At 33.9% G+C, this 20,238-nt stretch overlaps 2 protein-coding genes across 34 annotated transcripts in view; one reads left to right on the forward strand and one right to left on the reverse strand.

Moving 5' to 3' along the window:
* Positions 1-15,905, reverse strand: part of adcy8 (adenylate cyclase 8 (brain)) — a 160,563-nt gene extending 144,658 nt beyond the window's left edge. For 10 of the 23 annotated variants that reach the window (XM_087238577.1, XM_087238576.1, XM_087238565.1 and 7 more), the window contains exons 1-2: positions 15,415-15,540; positions 10,270-10,348 (exon numbers count right to left, since the gene is read on the reverse strand). The gene's annotated coding sequence lies outside the window, so the exon portion shown is untranslated. Of the gene's footprint in view, positions 1-10,269; positions 10,385-15,414 lie in introns of all 23 variants that reach the window. The other 13 variants (XM_087238572.1, XM_087238560.1, XM_087238558.1 and 10 more) reach the window with 5 other exon arrangements.
* The window catches only part of efr3a (EFR3 homolog A (S. cerevisiae)), a 100,400-nt gene continuing 95,716 nt past the window's right edge, over positions 15,555-20,238 (forward strand). For 10 of the 11 annotated variants that reach the window (XR_015477605.1, XR_015477609.1, XR_015477612.1 and 7 more), the window contains exons 1-2: positions 15,555-15,622; positions 15,797-15,898. Coding sequence is in view for 7 of the 11 variants with exons in the window: in XM_087238995.1 (XP_087095121.1) it covers positions 15,889-15,898 (10 nt within the window). In the remaining 4 variants the exon portion in view is untranslated. 11 annotated transcript variants of the gene reach the window in all.

The following is a 20,238-nucleotide window of genomic DNA, read 5'->3' on the forward strand; positions in this document are numbered from 1 at the left end:
GACAGGGGTCACCAAGTAAGTATAAGCTTGGGCAAAAGTCATTGGTCTGCAATATCTTTACAAGGTATTCATGCAGTCACAACAGAATGGGTCGTCTGACCAATCACAGCAGATGAGCCTCATGCAAAGGAGAGGTTTGATGTGCTGAGCAAATCATATTGGGGTCATTTGGATAATTAGGTACAAAGAAATGCATATTCTAAGACAATTAAAGTGTTTTTTGACCTTGCATGCATATCAGACTGTTGTTGGAGAACCCCAAAACCAAAATATGACCTTTTATAATGCGAAAAAGGGGATTTTTAAATGATGGATCTCAATCCTGGTCCTCGTGACCCCCTGCTCTGCACATTTGTATTGCTGTAAATTGCTAAAATAGCTCCCTATTCACTATTCCCTACACTATAGTCCAATTGAGGGAGTTAAAGTATTTTATAGTACATAATCATAATAAAAATTATCTTTTTATGCTTAAACTATTCTCGAATTACAGTTTGTGGAGTTTTGACAATCAGTAGTAATGAGCAAAAAATTATTTGTAATTGATGTACTTCGGGACATAAACTATAGATACAAGTTTTGGGACATCCCTCCAAATCATTTATGAGGTGTTTCAGTGACTTCCATTGTCACAGGTTTATAAAATCAAGCATTTACGCATTTATCCAAACTGCTTCTTTGAATATTTGTGGAAAAATGGGTCACTCTTGGGAACTCAAGCATGGTACAGTGATTGTGGAGTCAGATCAAAGTTTCAGTATAGTTATACCAAGGCACTGATTAAATCAGCATACTATTGTCTCAAAAACATTGCAAAAATTACAATAAATGCTTTGTTTCCAGTGAGGACTTAGAGAAACGTGCTCATGCTTTTATCAGCAGCAGGGTGGATTACTGTGTTGGACTCTTCATGGGCTTTCCCAAAAAGACAGTCAGACAGTTGCAGCTCATCCAGAACCCTGCTGCCAGGATTCTTACCAGAACCAGAAAATCAGAGCACATCACATCTGTCCTCAGGTCTTTACACTGGCTCCCAGTTACATTCAGAATAGATTTTGATGTATTATTACTTGTCTATAAATCACTAAATGGCTTAGGACCTCAATACATTACAGATATGCTCTCTAAATACAAACCTAACAGATCACTCAGATCATTAAAATCAAGTAAATTAGAAATTCCAAGAGTTCAGTCAAAGCAGAGCAAATCCACTTTCAGCTATTACACTGCCAGCTGTTGTATCAGCTTCCAACACTAGGCACATTCAAATCAAGACTTAATGCACATCTGTGCCTTTATGCAACAGGTGTAAGAAACATATTGCATATATTTTACCATTATGCATATTTTTGGAGCTGTGAATTGTTAAATGAGTATTTTCTGTGATAGTCCTGAAATATCACAAGACTTCATTAATATATCTTTTTGAGGTAGACTTGAATGAAGCATTAGACCCTTTATTCACAAAAAGGTTAATTCTGATTTGATAAAATATTTAAAAAAAAATAACACACTGCATTTTGAATATTTAACATATTGTTTTAAAAAACAAAACATAATTTTTTTAGAAACCTGGAATATTTTTTGGAATGAATATTCCCTTTATGAACCCTTTGACCTACAAAAAAAACATTGTTATCACACTGACCACTCAAACGCTGTTTTTTGATTTCTGTTTTACTGAAGATGATGATATGTTTTTATATTTACTCTGATGCTATTTAATGCTGAATATTCCTTTTTTTAATTGTGCTTATTGTTATATTGTAAAATGATAAATAAATGAATAAAAAATATGTTCAGCCTTTAGCCTTAACTGAATGAGCACTGTGCTAGATCAGACAGATCACACTATTATGTCTTTCTTTTTTTTCATTCTTTTAAAACCTGTTTTAAAGCATTTTAATCTGTTTTTATAAATATTTTTTATTCTTTGTTATTGTTTTTTTCTATACCTGTTTTTTAAATTAATTTTATGTAAAGCCCTTAGAATTACCATTGTGTATGATATGTGCTATATACAGTAAATAAAATTGCTTTGCCTTGACTTCAGTAAGAAATTACATCCTGTGCGATAAGTCCATCCAATTCCTCCCTACTAAACATTCCACACTCAACTGTTAGTGGTATTATAAGAACATGGAATAAAAATTAGCTATTTTGGGAATCTAAAGATTGCCTTTTCTTATTCCAACATGACATGTATGAGTGAGTTTGGCGTGAATGGCCTGCACAGAGTACTGATCTCAACCTGATTAAACACCTTTTGGGATTGGGAGCCTGGCATTCCCTCCAACATCAGTGCATGACCTCACAAATGCGCTTTTGCAATCAGGGTGAACAATTCTCATTAACACACTTCTAAACCTTGTGGAAAGCTTTCCTAGAACAGCTGAAGCTGCAAGGTGTGGGTCAACTGCATACTGTATTAAACCATACGGATTAAGATTGGGATGTCATTAAAGTTTGTGTGCATGTACTGTAAAGGCAGATGTCACAGAACATTAGACAATAAATGTATTTTTTGAATCTAAACATGATTTTCAATGAGAAAAAAAATCATGGGATTTTATTCTTTTGAAACTTTGATGAAAGATTACAATGCATTGTTCTTTTTTTCGCATACACTGAAGCACACGTGAAGCTTACTGTGTCACTATACGAGAACGTAAACAACATCAATTTCCAGAGCTACTCTGAGAGCTGCTTTACCAGCATTTCACCATTTAATTTAATAAAAGCTATACACAGATAACATCATATAAACAACTTATAATTATAACAGAAATAAATTATTATTGTGTGATACACAGTATATAATGTAGTTTCCAGAGCAAAATTGCCGTTATGCAATGTGGAGTATATAGCAAGGTTTTCATTCTGCTTGTATTAAAAATAAGGAGAAAAAAATCACCATTCTGAATTCCAAAAATACCCTTTTATAGTGAACAAAGAATGAATTGCACTATAAACAAGCTTTTGCACAATGAAAAAGTACCATGGATGTTAATAATTCTCCTTAGATCTATAATAATAAAATAATAATAAAAAAATAATAATAAAATCCTACTGTACATTTTAACAAAAAATGTTCGGTAACACTTTATAATAACTACACACAATAAATAATTTATTAAGCATTAGCAAATAGTGAACTCATTATCTGTTAAGCATTAACTCTACATTAATAAGCGTTAGTAAGCAGTTTATAACTGCAGCTACAAATGCTCTATTCTTGACTTATAAGCACCTATATAATGTGTTTAATGATTGTATTTTCATACTTAGTTAATGATTTATTTTTCATTACTAAATTAAGTATCAAATTATTTACAAACCGTTTGTATTTAAGAGTAGCTGAGGGTTTTTAGGATCATTCAGAATGAGTTAGTAAATGATTAATAAAATATTGAAATCAACATTTATAATTCTCATTATTCAGGCATATACTAATAGTTAACTAATATGTTAATAAATGCTTTATTATCTCAACTTCATGCAGTTTTGCGACCTAATATAAAGTGAGGACTATTCATGCTTTATAAGTCCCTTATAAATGACAAATAAAGGCTCAGAATCAAATGAACAATAATCTGTGCAATATTTCTAAAAAGTAAAATTACTGTAAAGTTTAAACATTGCCAAATAACAGGAGAGTCAAAATATGACATCCAACTGGATAAAACAACAACAATATAATAATTAAACAATAAAATAAGATGCCATGTTTATCCTTATAGTGATTTTATTTTAGATAAGCTTGCAAAGATTTATTTTTCATTTGAAGTACAGTTTCAGGTGTGTATCTTTAAATGAATAGGAATAAATAAAGTCATTCTTCCTGTTTAGAATTTAACTGAGCCTTTATTTGTCATTTATAAGGGATTTATAAAGCATGAATAGTCCTCACTTTAGATTAGGTCACAAAACTGCATAATGTTGAGTTAATAAAGCATTTATTAACATATATAGTAACCATTACTTTATGCCTGAATAATAAGACATATAAACTTTGATTTCAATAGTTTATTAATCATTTACTAACTCATTCTGAATGATCCTAAAAACCCTCAACTACTCTTAAATACAAACGGTTTGTAAATAATGTGATACTTAATTTAGTAATGAAAAATAAATCATTAGCTAAGTATGAAAATACAATCATTAAACATATTATATAGGTGCTTATAAGTCAAGAATAGAGCATTTGTAGCTACAGTTATAAACTGCTTACTAACGCTTATTAATAGAGTTAATGCTTAACAGATAATGAGTTCACTATTTGCTAATGCTTAATAAAGGATTCATAGTGTGTAGTTATTATAAAGTGTTACCAAAATGTTCTGCTTGTTAAACTACTTATGTAAAATTAAAACAACACAATTCTTGAGATTTTTTTGTGACAACACAATTGCTTTACGTTCAATCTACTTAAAATTGTTAAGTTATCTTAAATTTGTGAAGTAATCGATTTGTGTTGGGACAACCTGAATAAGGGCGAGGCAGTGGTGCAGTAGGTAGTGCTATCGCCTCACAGCAAAAAGGTTGCTGGGTCGCTTGTTTGAACCTTGGCTCAGTTGGCGTTTTTGTGTGGAGTTTGCATGTTCTCCCTGCCTTCGCGTTGGTTTCCTCCGGGTGCTCTGGTTTCCCCCACAGTCCAAAGACATGCGGTACAGGTGAATTGGGTAGGCTAAATTGTCCGTAATGTATGAGTGTGTGAATGTGTGTGTGGATGTTTCCCAGAGATGGGTTGCGGCTGGAAGGGCATCCGTTGCGTAAAAACTTGCTGAATAAGTTGGCGGTTCATTCTGCTGTGGCGACCCAGGATTAATAAAGGTACTAAGCCGACAAGAAAATGATGAAATGACAACCTGAATAAATTGTGTGGAATCCTACATTTTTACAGTGTACACTGTTAAAATGCTGCGTTCCACACGTCCGATTTGTGTTGTTCTTGTCTTGGTATTTACAATTTTAACTGGATTGAATATGAAACAATTAAGTTATCCCCAAAAAACGTCAGGAATCATGTTGTTTCAGTTCATTTGAAGTAAGTAGTAGCGTCTTTTTTATGCATTTTGCTAAACTGTGCTAATAAAAAATGCAATGCCATTATATTATGACTGTGAAAAGCACACAGTCTAGCAGTTCTTACTGTTTCCCAGAGTGCATACACACAACACTCATTATCCGATACAAAAATGAGCATTGGTCAAAAGAACTATGATTCTCTCAGAAAGCCATTTCACTGCATTCCTGCTTGATTACAGCCTGATCCTGCATCTTTGCACATTCCAATCCATTGAAGTGACACTCAGCCACACATTTCACCTTTCTATCGCTCGTCATCTCAGAAAAGATCTTCACACTGAGCTGTGACGCATGCGACTGGATGCCTACTCATCACCCTGGAGCTCTACCTGCAGTGTTCTCGTCCTCCCCCATGATGAAGCTCTTCACTACAGTCTTATTTATAAGGATTTTACAACATGCACTGACTCACCAGTAATGACTAGTGTTTCCTGACAGGTTCTGTCTGCCCTGCATCATGATCTTAAAAGCACTCCTGGAAATAGTTTAAATTTAGCACTTGACTTGTGCTGGATTCTTTTCAACCTGTCCAAGCAGATGCCACTTTACATACACCTTTTATATAAAGCCTTCCTAGAAATCATCTACTAGCAATAAACCTAAATTTGTTTATCTAAAGTTGAGTAAAAAAGTGTTTACTGAATTTCCATCAAGAAATCAATTGAATAGGACCTGCCAGACAAAGTGAAGTAGACCAAAAGATCCTCAAAGCTAAACATCATGCCAATCCAAAGAAATTCAAACACAAACGAGAAAGAAAATAATTGAGATCTACTAGTCTGCAGTGGCGGATTTAGGCATGGACAATATGGGTGATAGCCTTGGGCGGCGTCTTGCTATGGGTGACATGGAGACCCCCCAATCTCCAACTCTTCAAGTTCATCCAGGACACCCCTTCCCTCAACCCCCCCGGTTTTCACTTTCATCCGCAAACCTGCCCCCACCCCTCCCACCCCGTTCCTTATTTTACTATAAGGGGGGCACCAACTCCGTTTGCCTATGGCGCCAGTTAAGCTTGCGATGGGACTGCTAGTCTGTAAAAGCTAATAAAGCCATTCTTCACACAACGGTATGTGAACAGATCATTGATTTTTGAAATGAAGGTTTTTATTATTACATAAGGATAAAATACAAAACATTGCTTTTCGCAATCAAGAAATTACTTAAATAGACCCTGCTTGACAAAGTGAAGTGGACCAAAAGATCCTCAAAAGCTAGACATCATGCCGAGATCCAAAGAAACTCAAACATAAATGAGAAAAAATGATTGAAATGTACTAGTCTGCAGTGGCGGATTTAGGCACGGACAATATCGGTACTTGCCCAGGGCAGCATCTTGCTATAGGTGGCATGGAGGCCCCTCCAACCCCCATCTCTTCAATTTTATCCATGAAACCCTTTCCTTTAATCCTCCCGGTTTTCACTTTCATCCGCGAACCCCCCCACCCGCTCTTTACTGTAGTCCGCGTAAGGGTGTCATGAACATTGCGAGGGAGGCACGAATGCCGTTTGCCTAGAGTGCCACTTAAGTTTGCAAAGGTACTGCTAGTCTAATCTAATAAAGCCATTCCAACCCCTTTTCACACTACTGAAGGTGAACACATCAAGTTTTGAAATTAAAGTTTTCTTTTATTGCAGGAAGATAAATAATAAGACATTGCTGTTCGCAATCAAGAAATCACTTAAGTAGAACATGCATGAGAAAGTGAAGTAGACCAAAAGATCCTCAAAAGCTAGGCATCATGCCGAGAACAAAAGAAACTCAAACACAAATGAGAAAGAAAATAATTGACATCTACCAGCCTGGAAAACCTAACAAATCCATTCCAAACACTTTTCCACACTATTGTGTGTGAAAGCAATGGAATGGTAATGCCGTTCAGACAACAACAAAGATATCTATGTTGCAAAGCTAAGCTTAAATATTACATAGATTCAATTCAAAGTATTTTGTAAGAGCTGAAAAAATGAATAAAACTGTAAATTTGTGGTGTTTTTTTAATGAATGTAACAAATTTAGGCATTCAAATTTATACGTTCAGATCTGTGCATGTAACATCAGATATCATTTTATATTATAAATACATTTTATATTTTGCAGTACTGAGCCTTCTGTATTTTGTGTTTGTATTGTAGTAATACAAAAGCAATAGCTAACAATATTGTTTTATATCAAAGCTTTTTCATCCTGTAATGACATTCATTGTTTAAATACAAAATTGGTATAATATTTTAAACAACTGACAGATAACTGCATTTCGACTGAAAAAAGTTATAGATTTAATTAAAGTATTTGACAATACAGATGCAATTAATAAAATACTACAATATACGCAAATAACAAATGTTTAAACTTCTCCTGGAAATCTATTCCAGCAGGCAAATATTGCCTCTTAATGCAAAAGATAATTTGTCATGTTGTACTTGAGTCACAATTGCAACATCTTTGATGATCTTCACTCTTTGAAATCTGCTCCGACAGAGCAATCTGTTCTCTCCGAAACATAATAATGTTTGCAGGGGCTTCTCAGACATTTTACAAAACTAAGACGCCCAGCCATTCGGCTTTCTTTTTATATAGAATCACTGTCAATGTGAATCATTGTGTAGGAGTCCGGGGTCTATTTAATCTTGTCGGGGGTTTGAGTGCATATTCAGAAGATGCTCGCAATTGCAAATATCATGCGTGTTTTTATTACGCAATCATTCTATAAATCGATTCTGAGCGAAGACCACAGAATAGACATTTCTCCCAAATGCTATGAGTTTGTGAAAAATGTCAAACCCCCTCTGGAGAGAGTGAGAAAAGAATCAAGCTGTCTCTGTTTCTCTCTGACACAAACTGTTGTTCTGTGGGTCAGTATTGATCTAAAGCTTGGTGTGAAACTTGCAGGTGAAAAACTAGAAATCCTTAAAGGTGGATGTGTTGTGCAGGTATGTAAATAATGGATGATGCGTACTTCAGACTGATTTCTTTTTAATGTAGAAATTGGGGAAAAAAGCCACAAAGTTGATGGAACACAACAGCCTATAATTTACACTCACCGGCCATTTTATTAGGTATACCTGTCTAACTGCCTGTTAACGCAAATTTCTAATCAGCCAATCACATGACAGCAACTCAAGGCAGTAAGGCATGTAGACATGGTCAAGTTCAACGATCTGCTGCAGTTCAAACCGAGCATCAAAATGGGGAAGAAATGTGATTTAAGTGACCTTGAACGTAGCATGGTTGTTAGTGCCAAATGGGCTGGTCTGAGTATTTCAGAAACTGCTGATCTACTGCGATTTTCACGCACAATCATCTCTAGGATTTACAGTTCTATGAGTGCAAACGACTTGTTGCAGCCAGAGGTCAGAGGAGAATGGCCAGACTGGTTTGAGTTGAAAGAAAGGCAATGGTAACTCAAAAAACCACTCGCTTCAACCGAGGTATGCAGAAGAGCGTCTCTGAATGCACAACCCGTCCAACCTTGAGGCAGATGGGCTACAGAAACAGAAGACCACACCGGGTGCCACTCCTGTCAGCTAAGAACAGAAAACTGAGGCTGCAATTAGCACAGGCTCACCAAAATTGGACAATAGAAGATTGGAAAAAATGTTGCCTTGTCTGATGAGTCTCGATTTCTGCTGCTTTCTTCGCACACTTTGGGCTCATTACTACCAATTGAGCATTGTGTCAAAACCACAGCCTAAATGAGTATTGCGGTTGACTATGTCCATTCTATGTCCATGACCATGACCATAGTGTGCCCATCTTCTGATGGCTACTTCCAGCTGGATAATGTTTTCTTGAACAAGACAATGATTTCACTGTACTCAAATGGCCTCCACAGTCACCAGACCTCAATTCAATAGAGCATATTTGGGATATGGTGGAACAGGAAATTCGTATCATGGATGTGCAGCCGAGAAATCAACAGCAACTGCGTGATGCTATCATGTCAATATGGACCAATATCGCTTGTTTAATCTATGCCATAAAAGATTAAGGCAGTTAAGGCAAAAGGGGGTCCAACTTGGTACTGGTAAGGTGTACTTAACAAAGTGGCTGGTGAGTAAATACAGTATAAAAAGTGAAACATGAAAATGTTATAATTTATGCAACTTTAAATCATTGAAAATTTTATTTATTCAATAGAAAACATAAGAAGTTTTGATGGTTCTCTCCATGAAGTGACTTTGTAAAGTCACTGGTGACAACAATAAACTAATAAAAACATTACACTATCATACATGTAGTCTGTGCAGGTATGGCTTAAACAATGCATTAGGCCTGTCATCTGCTTTTTGTGTTTGACATATATACATATATATAGTTGAAGTCATGATTATTAGCCCTCCTGAATTATTAGCCCCCCTGTATATTTTTCTCCCAATTTCTGTTTCATCAAGAGAAGATTTTTTGAACACATTTCTAGACATAATTTTTATAACTCATTTCTAATAACTGATTAATTTTATCTTTGCCATGATGACAGTAAATAATATTTGACTAGATATTTTTCAAGATACTGGTATTCAGCTTAAAGTACAATTTAAAGGCTTAACTCGGTTAATTAGGTTAAGTTATGGTAATTAGGCAAGTCATTTTTTTGTAGACAATCCAAAGAATATTGCTTAAGGGCTTAGTATTGCCCTTACAACAGTTTTAAACAAATTAAAAACTCCTTTTATTCTAGCCAAAATAAAACAAATAAAACTTACTCCAGAAAAAAAACATATTACAGGAAATACTCTGAAAAATTCCTCTGTTAAACGTCATTTAGAAATATTTGAAAAGGTAAAGAAATTCACAGGAGGGCTTATAATTTTGACTTCAACTGTATTACCCTAAAGATAATTACAAGAAACTATTTTATTATCACTCTAGCACCATTTTACCCCACTAAAAATCATACAGGGAAGTAAATATGACACCAACTATTAATATGGACTATTGTGAACTTCCCTCTTTTACTCCTGAAAATGTACAGTGAGCTGTACTGAAATATTGCAAATGCTGGACTATACAGTGACATAAATAATATGCAAGCAAATATAATCTAAATAATCAAAACAAGAAAAATGCTGTTTATATTTATATGTTAAAAATGTACATAATTGATTTTGATATTCACATACATTTAAAACCCTCAAAGCTCATTCAAAATGTAATATTTGCTGTAATTTACTCACCCTTAAGCCATCCAGGAACAAGGTGACATTTCTTTCTTCCCCGCTAGAGCATTAAAGAAGACTTGAGCTGAGGCCCTTGCTTTATAGTGAAATGCAAATTGATGGTTGATTGGCACTTTGAGAGAGAAAACAAATATATACAGAAAAAAAAGAGTTTATATGAAGTGAACTCATAATTTCAATCCATTGTAAATAAACAGTGTCATCTCACATATGAGTACATCTCACATATGTTGAATCTCTAAACTGTCATTACCATCTGTCAATATTTTACACAGACTTCATTGTATCATCAGGAGCCATGGACATTTATTTTGTTTTGTTCTTTGTTTTGTAGATTCTGACCAAAACAGAAAATCAGAGCACATCTGGTCCTCAGGTCTTTACACTGGCTTCCTGTTACATTCAGATTAGATTTTAAAGTATTATTAGTTAATAATATATCACTAAATAAGACCTAAATACAATGCAGATATGCTAACAGAATATACTAACCTAACAGATCACTCAAAGCAGGGTGAATCCGCTTTCAGGTTCTCCCCCAAACCCCAAATCTTTTCCAAACCGCAGTATACCTTGAAATCAGGTTATCGTCCCATGCCTACTCCAGACAGAAATGCCAACTGGCCCAGCTGGGACTTTAACCAGCGACATTCTTAGTGTGACGCAACAGAGCTAACCACTGAGCTACCAAGCCGCTGCACAAACAATCAGCACAATCAAATGAACACTTTAAACACATCCGTTTAGCTCTTCTTTTACCAAATAAGAATTGCACTATATTTGACTGTCTTTCTGTCTTCTTTTTAATTTTTTCTAAACTTTTTTTTAACACTTTAATTTGTTTTAGTTATTTTATTTCTATGATGTTTTACTGATAATGTCTGATTGGTTTATAATTATTTTTTATCTTATTGTTTTTGGAAAAGCAATTTGAATTACCATTGTGTATACATTACCATTGTGTAATTCAAAATAATCTGGAAATACCATTGTGTGTATAGTGTATGCTATATACAAGCTTGCCTTACCCTATATGAGGATTGTTTTTTTTTAACTCTTAAACCCATAGAAGTCATTATATATATTAAAGCTGCAGAATATATAGTTTCAGCATCGATATTGCAATGTGAGCTTCCGCAATAGACACATCACAAAGATATGCTAAGATGATTGTTGAGTCTGTATTATAGTTGACTAGGAGCTGCAGATTTGTATTTAATCACTGTATTTATATGGAGTTTAAATGATTTATAAAAAAAATCTAAATCTTACTTTCTAGTCAATGTTTCTTGTCTAACTATACATTTCAAGCGAAAACAAGATTATTTCACTTACCCCAGTGACAGATAATTTAGTTTGTTTTAAGGAAAAACTTTTAATTTTCACTTATTTCTTCTGACAGTGAAAACTAAACAATATTTTTTTATTTGCTCTAAAAAAATTGAGATATTTGCACTAGAAATGAGACAAAAATGAGAAAAGCATTTATTTTGCATTGTGATAATTTATTTTCTGTACCTGAATACTGTAAGACTCCCCAGAAAACCCTCAAATAGAGCTATTCAAGCTATCTTGTGAAACTGTATTTATATCGCAACATGTATCACAGAAAAATAAAATATCGCAATATCAGATTTTTCCAATATTGTGCAGCCCTACTATGAATCATTAACTAGCAGGTTTCCAATTGAAAAAATGTTTACTTTTCTACTAAAGAAAAAAGGCATCTACATATTAGATAGCTTATTTACATTTACATTTTTGATTGATCTATCATTTTATATGTATTAAATTACTGTCCTTCAACTGATTTGGAAAATAAAGAGCATGTGAGCATGTATGTGAGCAGCTGACAAATATTATATGTCCATTACCGTCAATATTAAATGTTGAAATGCATATAAATAGCAAAGTTGCATTTACTCCATGTGTGTGTGTGTTTGTGTGCAAGCAGGCAATATTCAAATAACCGCAGTACTTTACTGAATGGCTGCAATACCAGCAGCCATTTGTGCACACAAACAAACACAGAGCTAAACCATTACTCAATCAATCAAACTGCCCAAACTTTCAAGCCTCATTAAACCACCAATATCAATGAGGCAGAAAATGTGTGCATGTGCATATGTGTGTGTGGGTGGGGTGGGCCACAGAGAGAAAAATCACATCGCATAAATGTGATGGAGATTATTGGTGAAATAGGATTATTTGGCCAGCATTTCAGTAATTATTATGCAAATCTTTGCGTCTGCTTATCTCTGTGCTGCATCAAACCATTTCGTTCAACGGCAGTGTTGCTCTCTTTAGCACATTTTATTAAACCTTTGAGACATAATAATATAATTTCGATGAATGTAGTTGCAGAGAATTACACAGGATGTGCGCAAGTATGGGAGTGATTGGAGCTATGTGTGTGTGTGTTTTCAGTGTTTTAACAGATGCTTGGATAAAATGGAGCTTAATCACATATTAATTCCTCTAAAGCAAAGGTCTTTATCTTAATACTGTGTATTCTGTCTCTCTCTCTCTTCAATCAAACACACACACACGCACACACATGCACACTAGCTTAGTTTGACTGGATGGTTTCAGCTTATCCTAATATAATCCAGTTATACACAGGAGGTCTGACACAGGCAGACATTACTGGGCTTTGTATTATTTTACATTATGACTACTGCAAATGATTGGATTCTGCCCATAATGTGTCGTAATGAAATGGCAAGCAAGACATCAACAGTCAGATGCAGCAACCCCATTCAGTCTATTAATTACACTGTGGAAATGCTAGAAAGTGTTTTATAACTCAAGGGGTTTGTTGCAGCTTTATAGGCATTGGCTGTTTTAATATTAGACTTAAATTTGTGCCATCGTTTACTCACTTTTATACCAAACCTATGTTATGTGCTATGTTCTGTTTTGTTAAACACATGGTAAATTATAAAAAATTGAAAATAGACATGTTTGCCCATATTTTCCATTAACAATAAATGAAAAATAAACACTTTAAATGCACTCTCAGAAATAAAGGTAGGAGCGCTGCCACTGAGCCAGTACATGCTTGTGTCTAAAGTATACTTTTTCTTATGAAGATCCAAAATCCAAGCTTGCTTGAGAACTGTGGGCCGAAAGTAAATATCGCAAACTGTATTAAATTAAAGTTGCCAATGTGATTTGCTCATTTATTCCATAATATTTAAAAAATATATAGAAAAAAAATAGTTCAACCGTATTTACTAATGCATTAAAATGTTTTGAAGACGTATATTAATTTAACAAACTTATTACAATAAATCAACGACGAATACACTAGTCATGCTGAACCTGCCTTTGCCTGGGTTTGCAAACTGCTGTCTTCTGCTTTGTCCCCTATTTTTAAGTGACAGTATGTACATTCATTTAAAAAATCTGGTTTTATAACAACATTTAATTGAAAAATTTAAATTTCGGTTTGCTTTTTTGTAGCTCAAAAATTAACGAACAAATGGATAGATTGAATACAAATAAGAATCTCTGTTAAAGGCATTTCCCAACCCTTTACCCTTCCCAGACATTTTCCCTCTGGTGGGTCAAATCAAAGCATACAAAAGGCCAACTTTGACATGCGGGCCCTAGTTTGAGCATTACTGATTTAAAGGAGTTCTTATTGGTATCTTAAAAGTACTTACAGTGCTCAGCATAATTGAGTACACCCCATTTTATGAATACTTTTATCCATTTCTCAGTGAATATGGGTAATATATTTTTGTGCATTTGAACAAAACAGATTTATTAAATGGATATATTTATTAGAAAAATATTTTAGTCACCAAACATATTTAGAAATTGAAAGACAATACGATAAAATTTAAGCTAAATATTGTACAGGGTTCATCCACATTTTAATACTAAAAGTCCATGATTTTTCCATGACTTTAAGGTAAATTTTCATGACCGAATGTTCCATTTTCTACGTAAAAAAAAAAAAAAAATATATATATATATATATATATATATATATTTAAAAAAAACTTATTACAGCATGTCATAAAAACATGCAACAATCTATTGAGTTTCAATTTATATTTATATCTATGCAAAATTGATTTAGATTATGCTTACATTACACAAATAATGTTAGAGTATTTAATTGGCCAAGAACATACAAAGAAGTAAATAACCTATATTCAAGTATACAGATTAAAAAATTAGTTTTTTTTATATTTTTCCCTGACATATAAATTCGGGTGTACTAGTTTTTGGACTGTTGCAAGTAATTTTGTTTGATAAGCTCTAGATTTGGCTTCAGTACTGACTAATCTAATGTATATGCACAAGTATAATATTGTATAGCTTCCTAATCAAAATGTACATTTAAAAGATAGATTTGCGAGGGATGTATTTATGTATATGTATATGTTGAGCACTGTATTTAGTTCCTAAACATTTCAAAGGTATTGCACTGCTTAGGCACTAATATGTGCTTTTAGGGTATTAACATTGACCCTTCAGCTACAAACTTGCACCTTCTGAAACAGTACTGGCCCAGTGAAAGCTCTTGTTTATATTTTTCTAAGAGGATCAATAACGTTATCAACATTAAAGCTGACTTTATTATAATTTCATAATGAACTAAACTATAGCGTAGTTTTGTATTTTTAAAAAGTCTAAATGTTAAAGTGATTTGCTAATTTGATTAAAAACCCTATTATAAGCCACATTTATGAGGTTTTTGCATTATTTGTGCCATAAAAAAAATCCAATTTACTGTATCAGCAATGATAAAAAAAAACAAGCAAACTGCATTTAGAATGACTATTTGCATAGTACCACAGAGTAAAATAAAGACAAATTTCTAAGCATTAATGATGACAGAAATGTAATTTCTGACTGAACTAATCCTTTAAGATTTAAAAATAAATGAAGAGTAAAAATATTCTGGTGACATGCCATCCAAAACTTGGAACTAATAGATCTTTTAATAAGATTTTTTCAATTATTCCACCAACCAGGACACACTTGAGCAGTTCATTAACCTAAATCAAAGACAACCGGGATTGCCCTGCTTATTAATTTTAGAAGTTAGATGTAAGAGCTGATAATACACACATTCCCAGAGACTTGTCATTATATTATAATAAACTTCTTCTGTCCTCTACCCACCTGTTCCACTGTGCGAGTTCCCGAGGCGTGTGTGTGCGTGTGTGTGTCTCATGTTTTTGTTTTTTTCTGTCGCCCTCGACGCGTGCACGGCGCGCGCTCTCCTCTCTGTTCTCATCACCGACTATCACTTCCGTGTTGGCGTGTCTCGACGTCACGCGGAATGTGAAGCAGGAAACACGGATGTGTTGCGCTTAATCTGCATCTACAGGTATTCACACACAACTCTCTTTCTTCACTTCTTTAATTCTTAACAACACAGTCGCAGCACCGCCATGTTTGATAACGTGCGTTCATATTAAGATCGGTGTTGTTGACGGGTTCTGATTGGATTCGTTTAATCCGTGTTTGTGTGTGTCCGTTTGTATGTATGTGTGTGAACCAGCCGTGTTCCGATCCATATGTTGAAGCCAAACCCCCTTCCGAGCTGATCTGATCCAGACGCGGAGCATCGGTTGAACGGTACCGAGTGGAGGAATGCCTGCCGGTAAGATGCCGAACCCGAGCCGGTCATAACCTCAACCTTCTGTCATTAACTTAAGACGGTTTATGCTGCAAACATTGTGCTGCAGTGTGTATGTGAGAATGAGTCAGTGTCTTTACTAAAGTCCTGCTGATCTCAGCTCTTCCCTGCTGCTTCAGCAATAACAGAAAAGCACAGCGAGTACCATGGTATTTCCTTTGGCTTCAGTATAATAGAGAACTTTATCTTAATAAATGTGCTTCTAATCACTAAATGCATTCCATGAGTGTATTACATTTTCTTGCGACGATTAATAGCGTAAGCTTTTATCGCGGTATACGGTATTACGTTTACCTAAGTTTCAAAAAGGTTACTCGAACAGGTATAATAACAATACTATGGTAAATTATAATAGGTAACGATGAAGTCTAATCATGTTATTGCATATTATAGTTATATGTTAAAGTTAATAAAAAAATACAACCAGTGCTTAATTTGAGCCAGGTCTTTTCAGATCCTGTTCAGGAAAATGTTCAGTATTCGTGTTTTGTGTTTTAGTATTAATTTTAATGCATCCGGCATTAACTTGTGCACTGTGAATACTTACTTGTGTGTGTGTGTGTGTGTGTGTGTGTGTGTGTGTGTGTGTGTGTGTGTGTGTGTGTGTGTGTGTGTGTGTGTGTGTGTGTGTGTGTGTGTGAGAGAGGGGAACAGAATGTGAAAGCAAGCGAAAGCTGTGTGGATTGTGTCCACAGGATGGTAGTCACCATGCGCAAGTTAAAGCAAAACCATTGACCCTCAACAATATTTTCAGCCAATAAGCTTTCTTATGTTTACATCTCTTATTGGTTGGTGATTGTTGTTTTGCGCGCAGTGAGCAGCAACAATAAATAATGGCATAGTGGCCAACCTAAATATCCATGGGACGATATCTGTTTTCAAGGTATACCACGGTTTGGAATAGTCAAGATTTTAAAACAAGCTAAATTTTCTGCTATACTGTTCCTACGATATATGTAAGTTTTTTTTTTAACGTTTTTTTTAACAGTATCTACAGCCGAAAAGATATGCAAAGATGCTGTTTTAAATTGTAAAAAAATCTGTGTTTTTTGAAACTGATGAGAGCAGATTCATTTTAATTATTTAGCATGACATGTTTACTGTTCCAAAATATTTCTAATGTGTCTGGAAATAACATATATTATGTTCAAATGGAAAAAAAAAGTTCTAGTTTTTTTATCCAGACATTTAAAAAGAATATATTTTAGAGCAGTAATAACAACCCCGTGAAACCATGATATTTTTATCCAAGGTTATTATACCGTCAGAATCTGATACTGACCCATCCCTAAACCTAAATAATATTTGTATTTTTAAAATGGCAAGGAGGCAGTCACGCACATTTAAATTTTTTAAAACCACAACTAAATCTGATCTTGAGCCTGATCAAAAAAGATCCTTAAAAGATGAAACTGCATGAATGGATCAGGATAGCAGGAGACAGAAGCAAAGCGATCTCAAGTCAACTAGATAACATAACAGAAGAGTGGGCTCTTTTTGTGGGCTCTTTTTGAATTGTGGGCTCTAATTAAAGATTAGACTGAGTGAGTCATTTAATTATTTGTTTTTTACTTGACACATAATAGTGAAGTGATCTGATTAGTGATTGTTTACATGATTAATGTTTGTAGGTACATGTTTTTATTATCCATGACTGACCTATAACGTTATGGCACAAAATAACAAAAGATGCAGAAATGTGATGCTCTTTTTTCGTGCTATCACCATTTAATAATGTCATGTTCTAGGAAAGCTACATTTATTTGATGGACATCGGTCAGGGTAACTTTTTATTTTCTGGTTTTGTTTCCGGGAATTATTCATTTGCATATTAAGCACTGAATACAGATGAATTATATTAGTTGTTATCCCCATTTAATAAAATGATTATGATTTTAATCTGTTATTAAGCATTAACTAAGAAATGAGCGTTAGCTAAGATCTTTAATCGCTTTTGTTGTTGTCATTATCCTTAAGTTAAACTAACTAACATTAACAAATCGAACCTTACTCTAAAAATTAAACTAACAAAAGTCCTGTAAATAATCATAGAAATTTTTTTATTTTGTTTTGCAGATTAATGTGAAAATGTTAATGTTTACAAATAAATCACCTGTTAATTCTTCAAGCATTTGTTGCTCTCATGGACAACAACTTTCGGAACAACAATATGAACATTCTTTAGAAGCTTAAAAGTTTAAACAATATTAAATCAATATTCATTGTATTGAAGAGCCCACGATATTGTGCATGTTCATTGTCACAATATATTGAATTGCTGAACGTCAACATAAGTCTAATTCCCATGGTTCCCGTTGGCATTGTAATGTGTTTAGTGCAGGACAGTGACTCATGTCAGACTCTGTTGAGGTGTTGGCACTGATGTCACAAACCTTGACAGCAGGTGGCACTGGCATGTGATTTAATGTCAGCACAAAATCCCACTCAGCAGGGTCCAAGATGGGCATCTTACGTAATGTATTTGGACGTCTCCGATTTGAGTGTTTCTGAAGAGCTTATGAGAGTCTCCTGCGGCCATTGTTGTGCTTCGTTCCTCAGTGCTATTTTAGGATCATCGAGAGCCTGTTGTATTTTTGTCAGTGATTGTAGTTAGTTGTAATGAATCAATTGTGTTTGTCAATTCTTTTGTTTGTTGGGTTTGTATGTCTTCATAAATTGAATTCAGTTTTAGTTATTACAATCTGTCAAATTGACTAACCTAATATTTATTTAATTCTAGTTATTTTAAGTGAGAAAATGGTTTTCATTTTAGTTAACTAACTCTGTTTTTTTTTTTACAATAAATGGCTCTTATTTTAGGCCAACACTTTAATAATAATTAAATGTGACTTATTCAGTTGTTTTACATAATTAGTGCATGTTTGAGTTTTGTTTCAGACTTTCTGTTTTTTTTTTATTTATTTTTTTGTCTGTTGTTTTGATGCAGTTTAGCTTTGAAAAAAAAAATCATTGGTTCATTTAAGTTTTAGGGTATTTGATGTTTAAGAAATACTTTTATGTTGCTGGCTTTAAAGTCATCCTAAAACATGAATTACTATGACCTTTCACTTTGGCTGGGTGATATTGCAAAAAAAAATTATCCCTATATCATGTTTCATATCATTTGATATTGGTAATAACTGAACTTTTTTAACAATACATTTAGGAATATTAGAATGTTTTATTTAACCCCTTTATTTTAATTTACCAATATTACTAAGGCAAATAGTTTTAATAGTCAAAAACAAAAATATTTAAACAAAATATCTGATCTCTTTATGAAAAAGAGACTCTTAAACTTGATAAATAAAATGTTACAATCAAAGCAAACTTTAGGGTAGATCAACATCTGTAAGGTGTGAACAATAATGAGACAGTAAACCTCAAACTTTGTAAACAAAACAAATTATGATAATCAAATCTGAGCTTTCAAGTAAAGGAACCAACCAACATTATTCAAAAATCATTACACATCTTTACAAATTGCAACACACTGCAACATTACTAATTGTTAAGTTGGATGACTACATTATCCCCTAAAAAAATCTTTCAGATGGGGTGTTAGTGGGTGGGATGCACAAAAAAAGAAACCAAAAAGCTACTCTGGCGACATCATTTTCTATTTACAATCTCTACTACACCTTGAGCTTATTGTCTTTGCTTCCAAGGCGCGTGCTCAGCAGCAATATTTTAATAAAACTATAGCCTTCATACCGAAACTTCATACAGAATAATTGTTTACTCGATATTGACAATGGTGTTCAATAAATATCGATACCGCTTTTAGCGCCCAGCCCTACTTTCACTAATATTATGGCCTATATTTTAATTAAAAATATATTTTTGAGTTAATGAATGCTCAAGGCTTTATAAAGTGATGAGCACATCAGTTATTATGAACGCCTCAATATTCCATTTAAATTTTTCAATTTGAATTTTATCATGACTAGATTACTAAAACTATGTTAAGCTGCTTTGACACAATCTACATTGTAAAAAGCACTATATAAATAAACATGAATTGAATTGAATGACTGCCAACTTTATGATGCAAATTAGTTAGCAAAATTGCATTGCTATTGGTTAGTTTGTGTGGTTTTGGTGGTTTGGTTTTGGATGTTTTTGTTTGTATTGTTAGTGTGTTATTTTTGGATTCTGGTGTTTTCAAGTGTTGATGATTTTTCGTTTGCTATTTTCAAGAATTGTTGTGCTTTATTTGGCCTATCCTTGCACTTACATGATTTAGTTTGTTATTGATTTCAGTTCAGAGTTTTTTGGTATCAAATGCATAAGTGTTATAATAC

Source organism: Danio rerio, chromosome 2, assembly GCF_052040795.2.
Source record: "Danio rerio strain M-AB ecotype USA chromosome 2, GRCz13ab, whole genome shotgun sequence".
In the NCBI taxonomy this organism is placed as follows: Eukaryota; Metazoa; Chordata; class Actinopteri; order Cypriniformes; family Danionidae; genus Danio; species Danio rerio.